The sequence below is a fragment of the Pecten maximus genome, chromosome 17 (assembly GCF_902652985.1).
Source record: "Pecten maximus chromosome 17, xPecMax1.1, whole genome shotgun sequence".
NCBI lineage: Eukaryota > Metazoa > Mollusca > Bivalvia > Pectinida > Pectinidae > Pecten > Pecten maximus.
Window position 1 is genome coordinate 26297811 of NC_047031.1, and position 14269 is coordinate 26312079.

Genomic DNA, 14269 nt, shown 5'->3' on the forward strand with positions numbered 1-14269 from the left:
TGTGTGTTTTGGGAGGCTGCAGTATGTTCGTGTTAAGTCTCCTTGTGATAGGCCGGAACTTTTGCCGATTTAAAGTGCGATCTCACTGAAGCATACTGCCGAAGACACCCAGCAGCACACCCCACCCGGTCACATTATACTGACAACGGGCGAACCAGTCGTTCCACTCCAAAAATGCCGAGCGCTAAGCAGGAGTAGCAACTACCATTTTTAAAGACTCTGGTATGTCCCGGCTAGGGGACAGAACCCAAAACCTTCCTCACAGCGGCGAACGCCCAACTAAAGGCCAAAAGTGAGGCATTGTCAAGGGAGACATTAGGAAGAAGAAAGTTGAAAGGAAAAAAGAGAAAAGATAAGATCCCAAGTTTAGTCGCCTCTTACGATCATGCAATGGGGGCAGCAGGTACAATTCTTACGCCCTACCTGCAGGGCAAGTGTTGTATTCGAGGAACATGCATCTTGTTAACAAATATTGATGTCTCCCCAAAGCGAGGAGTGTAATGCATTTTTGTAAGATATTACACGAGTGACTGCACAGATAACATGATCAAATAATACTAGAGTATGATACACATAGATTAAAACAGCGATAAACACCTTACACTACGATCTATGTACAATACAAAGTTCAAGGGGCAATAACTGGGAATTTCTGGTTTCATTTTGTCTTTTAAAATGGCAGATGGGAAAGGTTCTGAAAAAGAGAAAGACAGCCAGATAGCCAATGGAGATAGTCAGGGGAATGGACAAACGGCTCCTGGTAATACTTGTTCGGGGACAGATAAAAATATTGTAGCTGCGATAGACTTCGGTAGCACCTACTGTGGGTATGCCTACACGTTCAGGACCGAGTATGAGAAGTCGACTGGGGCTCGACAGATATTCAGCAATAGATGGTCTGACTCGGGGTCGCTTTTGTCCGCAAAGGCCCCAACCACCGCTCTGTTTGATTCCGAATATAACTTCCACTCCTTCGGGTACGAGGCTGAGCAGAAGTACGCTGAGCTGATCGATAGAAAACAACACAATGAGTGGCACTGTTTCAGGAGGTTCAAAATGAAACTTCATGACAAAATGGTAACGCATTTTCTCTTCAAATATCGTAAGTTACAAAAAGCATGTTGCGAGTGCATTCGATGTAAAATTCAAACATCACTATACATTGCATACAAATATAAACTGTCGTAGAATCATACTACTCAAAGTTAGTAATCATACCTCTACTTTATTTACTCTATACTGAAGACATCGTCACGCCATGTGCTTTTCTGGCGGGAAGCTTTAAGTTGAACAGTGATATTGGACTTCTCTGAGAGAAGAAGAATTATATTCTGATGAAGTTTCCAACATTTTCTTGTGAATATCTTCAGTGATTGGTTGTTTCAGAAACATGTTATATATGTTTCTCGTTATTTTTTTTTTTTACTTTTGTCAATATTCCATTTGGATTGTGTGTTGATGAGACGTAATACCAGCCTAAGTCTTATATCTCTGATTAAACGATGACGTCATCATAAGTTGAAAAAAGCCGGCACTTCTTACAGTTGTTTTCATTTCCAAAAGGAAAGGATTTCCTTCGGCGCCGTGTACATGTTAGGCCTATATCTTCGTACTTCGTATATATATAATTAATTATTCCGTATCCTGTCCCTGACGTCGACACCCGTGTGCACATGTGTAACCATCACACATCAGCCAGTCGAACCACGCACGTGGACGATGAACTAAACTTTACCAACTCAGGCGGGGGATAACGGAATGATCATTGTTTTATTTGTTTGACAGTTTAATTAAAAAAAATGTTCCAGTCTAACAACATGTTTTGAGATCCAGTTAATCAACTCCATACATAACTTTGAATTTAGATGTGAACTTATATCGGTACTAACTGACTTTTCTGCAAAATTTACCATTTTATAACAGCGGCAGTCATCACGTGAATTTGAAGAAACTGAACAATATCATATATAACAAAAATGTGTACCTCTTATCTAGCTCTTGATTTATCAATGTTGATTATTATGATCATTGCTCTTTTGCCATGTGCTTATTATATTGCACAACATCATTGTTTTCCAAATACTAGTGGATGTTTTTCTCAGATATATTATATCAGAAATATACTATTAATTAAGAGTGAAATCTCTGCTGATATTACGGTGATTACATGTCATATTCGGTTTACATTTTCAAGGATGAGCATATAATTCATAAATCATACCAACTTTATACAGTTGATGAATGGCTACGGGTAATATTATAATTCAGTACATTGTAATGTTTTTGGAACTGTTGTGATGTTATGCTTGTAGTACTTTATGATAATTGATATATGTAGAATATTACTGTATGATATTGTGATTTTTATTGAAGAACCATAAGGCCATGCTGAGGTATTTTCAGCGCGTATATAAAGCTACGATAAGGCTGATAGGGATAGATATAAAGCTGGCAGGTTAATGTATATTTTGTTGAATTATTGTAGGTTTTATTATGGTTCATTACTCTATAACTTTTAATCACATGGTCTCATGACGCAACATGATGATACTGCGAATGATAGTAGCAGTTAGTTGAGTATTGCCAGAACAAACTAAATTGATGTCATTTTAAATATGTTTTTTAAATCTTGAGCTTGGTAAAATGTCACTCTTGTTCAATTTGATATCCTTTTATAGCAAATTAAACCAGTATCTTAAAACTATCTATTATGCATGTAAATCTCTTTCATCTTTGCTCTTTTGTCTGGAAGGTGTATGTGTGATCCATAGTGCACGATGGAAAGTGTAAGTGTGAATGTTTGATATCTAATTGCATAGTATGAGATTGATTTTTGTACTTGAAAGTATCATACAGTAAATTGCAATATTCAAAACAATTTCATCTAAAGTTCATATGTTTGCGTATGGTTATTGATATATTAATTAACTGCTTACTTCAAGTTATTATTGTAATCTCTTACACCCATGGTAAAATTGTGTTTGCATAATTTTATTTTGTGGGCGGGGATGTTGTGTACATGTATATGGCAGTATGGGTGTGATGAGATTACATAATTGTAACAGTGTGGTCTAGGGGGAGATAATTTGTAACTCGTATTGTATGAGTTATCCCCCTTGCTAGAATTCTCTAAATAAAAAAAAGATATATTTGTCAGTCAATACAAGGACATGGAACAGAAAACATGTGTTTGCGTTGTATATAGGTCTCTGATGATGTGAATCATAAGCGAGTTCCCCACTCAGTAAATAATAATGAGACCAAACACTCCGGAAGTGTAGCGTCTTCTTTTTTTCCACTCAAGAGTAAATAGCAAAGACTTTTTTCATTTGCAGAAAAGCAAATTATAATATTACAAATTGATGTATTTTCATTTGTCGTTGCTTATAAGTTGGTTACACTCATAAAATACAGACACAGACAGACAGACAGACAGACAGACAGACGGACGGACGGACGGACAGACAGACAAGCGCGCACACACAACCACACGCGCGCACGCGCACAAATACATACATATAAATAACAAACAGACAAATACTTTCACATTATATATATATATTTAAATATGTAATTTCCAAAATATATTTTTCATGGAATTATAATTTGCTTTTGCAATTTTTTTTCTCGCCACAATGTTTTAGTATTTATTTCGAGTTGTACATTAATAACATAACTTGAATATCATATTTATAGTCAATTTCTTCAAATTTCGATCCTTAGTGTATTTTATCATGTATTTGGGTAACAATATCGACAGGAATTACTTTGCTTAAATTTGATTTATGATAACACCATAATTCATTTTTTATTTGTCTCCTTAATTCCAATTTTGTGAGTTCTATGTTTGGTTGTCTTTTATTGTGTTTTACATCATTCCGACATTTCCAAATTATCCATTTCATACTTCAGATTAAAGTGTTTGTCAATGTAGCAAAAGTTTCGGTTCCTATATTATCATGTAAATAGCCAAGCATAACAGTTTCCTCTCCATCAAGTAACTCTGTGGTGTACCCTGGTAAGATATTCTTTAATAAGGTTTCTACATAATTTATGACAAGTTTCGTATATTCACATCTGAAGAATAAATGTTGGAAATCCTCATTTTCAGTTTTGCAGAAATGACATTTTCCAAATTTTACTTTTTTTCATTTCAGTATATAATATTTGATGTAAACATTTCCATTGAAATTCTTTGATTTTTTGACAGGTTAATATATCAAAACAATTCAGCCAGATTTTATTCCACGAAAACCGCTTTTGGTAAATTCTTTCCCATTTGTTCTGAACAGCAGGTTTGGTATTGGCATTCAACTTCATGCTTATATAAAGTTTTAATTTTTATGTTCGGTCGTTGTATTGTTACGATCTAAAATATTCAATTCAGAATTCACAAAAAGTTTAACATTACCTTCATCCCTCATTTCATCATCTATTAATATTCTTTTATAATTTGCTGGTATTGCAGATTTAAGTTTTGCCAACTCAGATATGCAATTTCTTTTATCCGTCAATCTTCCATAGATTTCGTGATCATGTTTTAACTGTTTCTGTGCCGTGTCCCATAAATCTTCTATCATATGTATTCCACTTTTCGAGAAGGAACTAAAGAAGAGTGGTTTTCTATTAAATACAATCATATGATTTCCAAATAATTCTTGTTCCAAAATTTCCCGTTTGTTTCTAGGTTTATTGAATCGTAAAAACGTCGATCATGCTGTTAAAAGATTTTTTTTTATTATAAAATTGAGGCATATGTGTAAGATCCAACAAACTTAAATCGGAACATTTGCATAGAAAATTATTCATTTGATATCTTTGGTCAAATAATTGCAGCCAGTGTTGTCCTATTGCATTCCATGTAGTTTTGCCAGTTTGCATAATTTTGTAAATCAATTTTATTGTTTACTTAATGTAAAAAAAAATAACATCCGTAATTTTCATCCCTCCATTAGCTTTTTGTGAACGGATGATGTTTCGTTGAACCATTTCCACCTTCCCATTCCATACAAATTTCCATATGATAGAGTTCAGTTCTTTCAAATATTGTTCAGGAACGTCTATTTCGAAACCAATCTTAGATACGATGAATGATTTCATAATTACATTTTTTCTGAACATTGAGAGATTTCTTGTTTTTCAGACTTGCACGCAACTATTAATCTTTTTTATTTTTTCCCTCCATATTGCATCGTCATCGATTGCGTGCCCATAATGGACACCTAGTGTTTTAATATTAGATCGTGTCCAATTTATTGCTGTGAATCTAGGTATATTATCTTTCCATCTTCCAAGATAAATTCCGGTGTTTTTTTGTAAATTTACTTTAGACCCAGAAGCCTTTTCGTATTCTCCTAAAAGTTTGCATGATTCCACTATTGAAGTTTCATCTTTGATGAATAGTTGGGTGTCATCCGGAAACATATTTAGCTTAGTTTCAATTTGACCTGACAGTGTTAATCCTTTTATGTTATTACTCTTACGATTTGAGCACGCTAACGGTTTTACTTGTAAAATATACAAAATTGGTGCGATTGGGCACCCCTGTCTAGCAGATCTTGATATGTCAAAATATTCAGAGATAAACCCGTTTGTCTTAATACATGTTTTCTCATCGACTAACAACATTTGTACCCAGCCCCTCATGTTTAGCCCAAAGTTAAAACGTTCGAGACATTTGTCTATCCACCCCTATTCAACTCTATCAAAAGCTTTTTGCTGATCTAAAAAGATAACTGCGCCCTCTTCATTCTCTAAATTAGTATAATCAAACACATCTTGTATTAATCTATTTGCATCAGCAACATTTCTCCCCGGGACGAAACCCTTTTGGTCCGGATGAATCTTTCTTTATACGGTTAGCCAACGTTTTGGCAATTATCTACATTTAACATTATAAGTGGACGCCAGTTCTTTATATCTTCACGTTCTCCTTTTTTTGTACAAACGTGTTAGTATCCCTTTTGATTGCGAATTGGATAATTTATTTTTTCTACATATTTCATTTACAAGTTCATAGAATTCATTCTTAATGACATACCAATATATTTGATAAAATTCTGCCATTCTGCCAACTATGCCATCCTCACCCGGAGACTTATTCCTCTATTTCATTGATACTTTTCATAATTTCTTCTTCTCTCAAATATTCGTCCATACTTACACATTTTTCGTCTGAAATTTTTTTCTCTACATTTTCCAGAAGTGTATTAGCAGCTTCTCTATCCCACCCTTCAGAAGTAAAGAGTTGTTTGTAAAATCTAATCTGTTCCTTCTGAATAGAGTATATATCTTCTTTATACTCATCCTCAACAATTTTTGATTTTATGCCAGAGTTTTTCTTATGCTCGTTGTTTTTCTAGGTTAAAGAAGTATTTAGTTGATCGTTCATTCTCTTCAAATTCCTGAACTCTCGCTCTAACCCTCAATCCTGTTGCTTTATTGCTATAATGCTCTCTAAGAATATTAGATATCTTGTTGATTTTTTCATTATCCGTATTATCAGTTTTTGTTAGTATACTTAGTTCCCTTTCCATTTCATTGATGTGCCCATCCGTTTTGTTAAGAATCTTTGAAATAGAAATCGTAATCTCTTTTATTCTAATTTTTGCCATGTCCCACCAATCTGTCAAATTATTATAGTGATATTTTTCTGTTGTCCAATGCCTCCAGAAGGCTTGAAATGTATTTTTAAAGATGTCGTTTCTAATGGTATTAACATTCATTTTTCATGTCCCCGGACCATTTTTTGTCTTATCTATATTTATTCGAAGTGTTATCATATCATGATCACTATGAACACACTGTATACTTTCTGTTTTGATTATATCACTTTCAATATCCGACGATATAAGGAACATGTCGATTCTTGATTTCAAATTTCCTCTCCTGAAAGTGAATTCATGTTTTAATGGTTGCGTAGTCTCCAAATATCTATCAGTTGGAAAGAATCCTGAAAAACATTGAGATTAGATGCTGTAAGATCATTTGTATTTTTTGGTGGATATCTATCAATATGAATATTTAATGTGCAATTAAAATCTCCAGCATAAATATAACTACTCTCACAATCATGATTGCTTATTATTTTTCTTGCAAATTGGTTACGCTCTGTACAATTATTTGGTGTATAAAGGTTTACTAATTTGAATAGGTCTTTATTATCACTTTTTATATTGCATGTTAGTAATCGACCATCTGAATCTCTACTGAGTTCCGTCAAACGTAATTTTATTTTCGCATTTGTTAGAATAGCTACGCCTCGTGAGGCTGACGTACCATTGTTCCATATACTGTTGACTCCTCCTAAAACAGACCATTCTTTCGACCAAAGGTTGATATCCTTATAACTACAATGCGTTTTGCATCTACTTTCTTTTTGATTAACCAATAGAAATATGCATTTCTTTTTTCGACGTTCCTTAAGCCATTGGCATTAATTGATGTTATAGATACAGACCTAGTTTACATTAATAGCATGCATACTTAATATTTTGATAGATGTCATTTACGAACACATGTATATTAGACGTAACAACAAGTTATTTATCTTCTGTTGTGTCAGTTCCGGGGTTGTCATGCCTTTGTATCTTACTTTGATGACGTTCTGTTGACGGTGGTGTAGCAACGCTCATATATCGCTGTCTGTTAATCGGCGTGCCAAGCATTGGAACTGGTTCGCAAACTGTTGTTTCCATGAATACAGAAAGTTTATTACGGATTTTTGCGGCGCCCTGTTCACTTATATGAACGCCTGTGGTATCGAAACCATCATATAAACGGTCAATGACTGTTCGTTTGTCAGTGAAAAGATGCGGTGTACCTAAGTAACTCGGAGTAGGCTTTGTTCTACATATTTGTTCTCAAAAATTGTTTACATTTTCTGATACATTGTTTAAATACGAAATCTTTTTACCGTTTCCCTTTCTGGGTATGATTCCACATATTCCAACAGGAACATTTGGGAATTTGCACTCAATTTTGTTTATGGCCGCTGTAAGGTCCACTATAATTTGGTCTGTACCACCTTAATTACGCGTGACATCATTTGTCCCCAAGCAAACGGTGATATTTTAATGTCAGAGTTTTTAGGTATACTTGAGATTTTTTCTAATGTTTTATCTATGTCCGCTAATGACGCACCACAGACGGACGCGTTTACAACGTTCTTTGATTTAAATTTGATACGTTTCGCGTTTGAAGCACCAAGTATAAGCGATACCGGTTTATTAGTATTTTTCTCTTCGGGATCTGTATCAGCAAGTGTTCCATTATCTGACTCGGGAGTGTCGTCCATATTTCCTTCTCTACCTTCGTTGGCATATTCCCCGCATTGGCCCACGTCACGTTGTCTACATTCCGATTGGATGTAACCCGGCATTTTGCAGTAGTGACATAGACGAGGTTCTTTTTTAGGGCAATTTCGAGCTAAATGATCAGTGCTCTCACATAAATGGCATTTTTTGTTGTTCACGCACTGGTTTGTTAGGACATTTGAATGACGGGTGATCTTTCAACTCGCAATGAAAGCATGGCGTTCTATTGTTGTTCGCAAACATACGTATGTCAAAACGCCCGACCGATGCCCGTATCGGGAGTGTAGGGACCCACCCTACAATATTCAGGTACCTGGTACCGTTTTCTATATTGGTACCGCGAATGGTCCCCCTTCTAATACTTACAGGAACGAATTGACCGTATTTAGACATGCATGACGCTATAGCATCGTCACCGAGTTCGTATGGGGCGTCTTTGATTGTGATATTTGTTACAGTTTTCTCGACTTCGAAAAGTTTCACCGATTGATTTTTTATTTCAACTCCGTTGAGCAGTGTAGTACGCTTAGTGTCTCCATTTTGACAACTAATTACACATCCGTCCTCGGTTATCTGTACTGCTTTTATTTTGTCTGTAATTTTCAGTTTCTCTATTCCATTAAGTACATCTTCGTGACTTAGACCCCTGAGAAACTTATGATAAAAATGCACCGATAGTTCTCTCTGGAGAGCCATATACATATATTGTGTAGCCCTAGTACAGGAATGCGGTCAGTGCACGGTTTATCGATAGCGTCGATAGCGTTTACGATTAAATGAACACGACTCAACTTTACATGGCTGGCTATTAGTGACTATAGGTAATGAGTTGATACGAATGTGGTCTTTTCTGACTGTTTAGTATCAGTTCACGACTCACAATAGATAAATTTGGATAGCTGAACACATCAATATAAACCTCACCAAATCCTGAGACCCCATCTGTTCTCTAACTGATCGAAATACGATCAAAACACCGGAGCTCAAAGTCACTGTTACCTGTGTCTTCAAGGGCAGATCACTCCCCCAAAGTGTAGCGTCTTCTTAATTATAGAATACAGTATAATGATTTAACGTCCAAACTCTGACAAACAAACACAAAAATACTGTTTTATGTAATTGACAGGCGCTCATTACCGCATACCATTACTAATCTTTACTACTGTGCTTCGAGGTAAGAAGGAAATGACGAACACATAACAAAGATTGCGTTTTTCATTATCAGTTTGGCTCTCTGCTTTTGTCTGGTAAGACACCCACATTGACCCTTGGTAGGTATCAGAGAGCAGGTGTTACTAGAAAGCTAGAATAAATTCGATTGAAATATTTTTCCCGAATGTAATATTGCTAGGTTTGGTTAATTCGAGGCGAATATTGGTATTATACTTGGGAAAGGTTCGTCAAAGAGATTGTACAACCCGAATTACATTGTATGAGCGATGTGAGCACTAAGTTAATTCCAAAGACAAATAAGTACAGAGAATAGCCACTTGTTCCGAACAACTAACACTAATACTGCAGAACTTCACAACAAACAGTGTGATATCTTTGTTTAGAATGGTCTTTATCGTCGTTATAAATTGCCGAGCTTTGCAGACAAACGTGACTTTTCCTCTGAAGTACATACAGAACAGTTGAGTTGTACAAACACATATATGGGTACAAATTACAGTCTCTGGAGAGCTATCCGATTGGCTGCTGTCAGAGAATAGAAACAAATAAATACACGACACGTCGTAGAATTATCATTGCTCATGAATATGAAAATTGTAGTATGTTTATGTAACGTATTTTCTCCAATTTTTCTAGTCGTTAATGAATCTCAGAAGCTGGTATGTTGTCTGTTGTGTCATGACACACCAGCGAAATCGGACAACAGCTACATTTCCACCAGTAAAAAGCCGTTTTTGTAGTGACATGATACACCTACTTCCGTCAAAATCATTTTATTCGACCTTAGAGCGTGTCATATACCGATGTTTTCTACCAGGTTCAATGCGCCAAATCGCTAAAAACAATTTTTGGTTAATCTGAAACCAGCAAATGACAGCCATTTTGTAAAATTAGAAAACGGACTTTTTTTGCTGTAGACTGGAGATTATGTTAGCAATAGGTTATTCATCACTAAAAACGTGATTCTTTAGGTCGAACAACCGTTTGGATGATCATCTGTTGCCGTCCATATGGCTACAATTTGACGCCATAACGAGAAATGTTAGGCAGTCCTATAAATCAAATTATTTGTTTAGAGCTTGTTAATATCCGATCATTGCCATCCAGATGTGCATTCATCAGTATTCATGAATTGGTCTTTACATTCACAGACGTTGAAGCGTGAACTGGAAATCCCGGATGAGGCTGGAAGACTATTTCCCGCCAAAAAGGTGTTCACCGATAGCATACGGTACTTGCGCGAGAAGTTGGTGGAGGAAATTGAGAACCGAAATCCTATGAAGATTAAGCTTAAGAAAGTGATCCATTGGGTGCTCACCGTCCCAGCTATATGGACTGAGCCCTCAAAACAGTTTATGCGCGAGGCTGCGACTGACGTAAGCAGTAATTACCAAATATTGTATTTTAATATACCGCATATTCTAGTGTAAGGATTGGCTGATTGCAAATATTTTTTTCAGATGTGTTGATGTGATCATTCAATAGCATAATCGTATCTCCTTTGCGCATTATCCAATAAGCAATGCTATAATTGCTAAATTGACTCTCGACGACGCTTTGAAATATATATTACAATGATCGATTTTTCTCTCTATTATCCTATCTAGGCGGGAATTCCTTCAGAAGATCTTAGGATTGCCCTTGAGCCTGAAGCAGCTGCAGTATACTGTCGTTCCCTCCCACTAGACACTTTGACTGACTCCCAAGACCAAGAGGTGACTGGGGCATTTCGTCCTGGTGGGTCATACATGATCATCGACCTGGGAGGTACGTATATCAAACAACAGTTCATAACTATATTTAACGGTAAAAGGATGGTCACACCTTGCCAATTTGTCCTGTCAGAACTATATCGCAGCATAACTTTTTTTAAGAAATCAATTTTGCTTGCTCCGATTAAAATTCCATTGATGTATATCTCTATATGTGTATACAGGTCCTTTGCAGCTCTCGTGCTGTTTTTATTCTTTATTTTAGTAAGTGACGATCGGGTTTAAAACATCGCTTCCGCTTTAAATTAAATTGTTCAATTGCCCTTTCTAAAATGTCTGTATTCTTCAAGTTACGGGAAAGTTCATCAAGTAGACTTAGTGATGTGTTAAACATCATAATCCATTATATTACCCGGGTAACAGTATATCGGTTTATCACTAGGTGGAACGGTGGACATGGCGGTTCACGAGGTAAGTAAGGACGGCCGACTGATCGAAATTTGGAAAGCGTCGGGCGGACCCTGGGGAGGTACCTCAGTCGACAAAACGTTTTACGACTTTGTCGTCAAAATGTTTGGCAAAGAATTTATAGAACAATTCCGTATCACGAGAGCGAAGGAATGGATGAAGTTATCGATGGAGTTCGAAACACAAAAAAGGAAACTGAAGTTTGACACCAACTACAATATCAAGGTAGAGCTTCCCCCGCGTCTTATTGCCGAGAGCAATCTGGAAGTTAAAGACTTAACATCCTTTAACAAACTAAGTATAGAAAACGATGATTTCAAGAATTTTTTCCAACCTTCCACAGAAGACATTGTTGCCCATATTCGGTCGATTCTAGCGGAAGTGGGAAAGGTCGACCTGATTTTATTGGTTGGTGGATTTGCTACATCCGGGTATGTTAACCGAGTCATAAAGGACGCTTTCCCTGACAAACGCGTGGTAGTCCCGCTTCAGGCCGAGGTAGCTGTAATGTACGGTGCTGTGCTGTTTGGATTTGAACCGTTGGTAATCAGTTCAAGAGTTTGTCGACACACCTATGGAATTCGGGTTACTGAGGATTTTAAAGAAGGCTATCATCGAACCGAGTATATGGCGATTATTGACGGTGAACCAAAGTGTAAAAACATATTCAGTGGGATTGTAAAAGAGGGAGAAACGGTGGGTTTGACGGAGACCCGCAATAAAACGTACACATCCACTCATCGAGACGAATCCAGACGGTACATTTCAATCGAGTTTGCTGTATTCGCCTCAAAGTCAGTCTGCCCCAAATACACGACAGAAGAGCCTTGTGTTCGGCTTGGCTGTATCACTATTGAGCCCCCAGCGGACGGATGGCCACCCAAAGTCAACTACAATGTTGACATGTACTTCGGGCAGACAGAATTTAATATCACCGTGAAAAACGATGCGAATGGACTGGAATATAGCTCCAGCTTTGACTTTCTTGGATAATAACACAGTATACATGTACATACAGCAATGTTTAGAGTATTTACCGCTCTCTGTAGAGGTACCGACCAGACTTTGGGAAATAGGGTCCCCGATACCAGTAACATCAAATAGAGCCTTATAGAAACTCCCATTTAATGTGTGTTACCAGCCTTACAAGTCTCATAACAATAAACGGTTAAATTAATACGTCACTTCAGTCACTTTAAATTCAAACTAGAGTGTAAGTTGTCGAATGAATTCCGATTTAGCTGGTTATCGGAATTGGTGACCATACGATACCTGTAAAAATGGCAGGGCCATCCTTTTATAAAGAACTTTGTAAAACCGTATCAAGAACATAAAATAAAATGAACAAGATAAAACGTATGGTATTTATGATAATAGATATCAAGTTATAATTAAGTTATTTTTTGATAGCCACATACATATATATTAACAAATACTATCTCGATGTACTTCGGTTGTGATAAATTTACCGTAGAAGTATGATAATTGCACAAAATTTCAGATACCATAAATATTTAGACTATGCTGTACATAGTAATATCTATATCGAAGTTATAACCATTAGATGGCTTCCGAAATTCTCTATTTGTCATTGACTTAAAAACATGATTTGACAGATCAAAGATACATGCGGTAAATATCACTTTTGTTTATGTCAGAACATTGTATTTATTGTCTACACAATGAATTAGACTTAGGATTTGGGATACTTTCCTGAAGACATAGATATAGAGCTCTCATTGTTAATGCCATCATTCTCATATACAAATAAAGACTTTGGATGAGGGCCGTCCATGGTTTTACGAACCTGGCCTGGACAATATTCCCCGAAGCCGAAGGCCGAGGGGGATATAGTTCAGGACAGGTCCGTAAAACAATGGGCTGTCCGAAACTAAAGTCTGCATTTACTTTATCACATGATTTATATCAATATAAACAAAAACTAACAAAAAAAACATCATTGGGTATTTTTAAGGAAATAATTGATGTCATATGTGATCTCATTAGGACCAATGAGTGATAGTGTAACATAGGAATCATATAATAAAAAAGATAATAACCCATTCGTGTTTTTAATGTAATGAACTATTATGTAACAAATCTGCATCTATTAACACAAGAGTCCAGTATGTTTACTACAAGATATTTGGTATAATCTTGTAATAGTAAATTCAATGCATTGGTCAATTTCTGTAACTAATATGTAATATTTATATTTCCACTCAATTCAGACTCAATGAACCTACCACAGTTAACTCGAGTCATCTTTCAATGAACTATATCAAGTCCGGCGTAGGAATACATTTGTCGAGCTTGGACTATATGTTTTAATTCCTTTTCAAAAGTGATCATATTTATATGAAATAAATTCCTTTAAAACTAATATTTGTTTTAAATCGCTATTAAGTTTGTTCACGAAAAAGAAATCCTGAAAGTATTAACCATATGTAGACGAAGAGTGATGACGTACATTTCGGTAAGTTCTGTGGTAGACACCCCCCCCAAAAAAACAACAACAAAAAACCAAGAAAGTTCCTCTAAAATACCTCTTTTGTAGTTTATCAAAATATATTTGGTGTAATCTCTTAATTCATGTAGTAA

General features: G+C 36.1%; 1 protein-coding gene across 1 annotated transcript; it reads left to right on the forward strand.

Moving 5' to 3' along the window:
- Window positions 1–675: 675 nt before the first annotated feature.
- Window positions 676–13625, forward strand: LOC117315259 (heat shock 70 kDa protein 12A-like). Its single transcript, XM_033869406.1, has 4 exons — window positions 676–1077; window positions 10640–10864; window positions 11096–11255; window positions 11643–13625. Exons 1-4 carry the CDS (start codon window positions 676–678, stop codon window positions 12659–12661), a joined length of 1806 nt encoding a protein of 601 aa, XP_033725297.1. The 3' UTR covers window positions 12662–13625.
- Window positions 13626–14269: the final 644 nt, after the last annotated feature.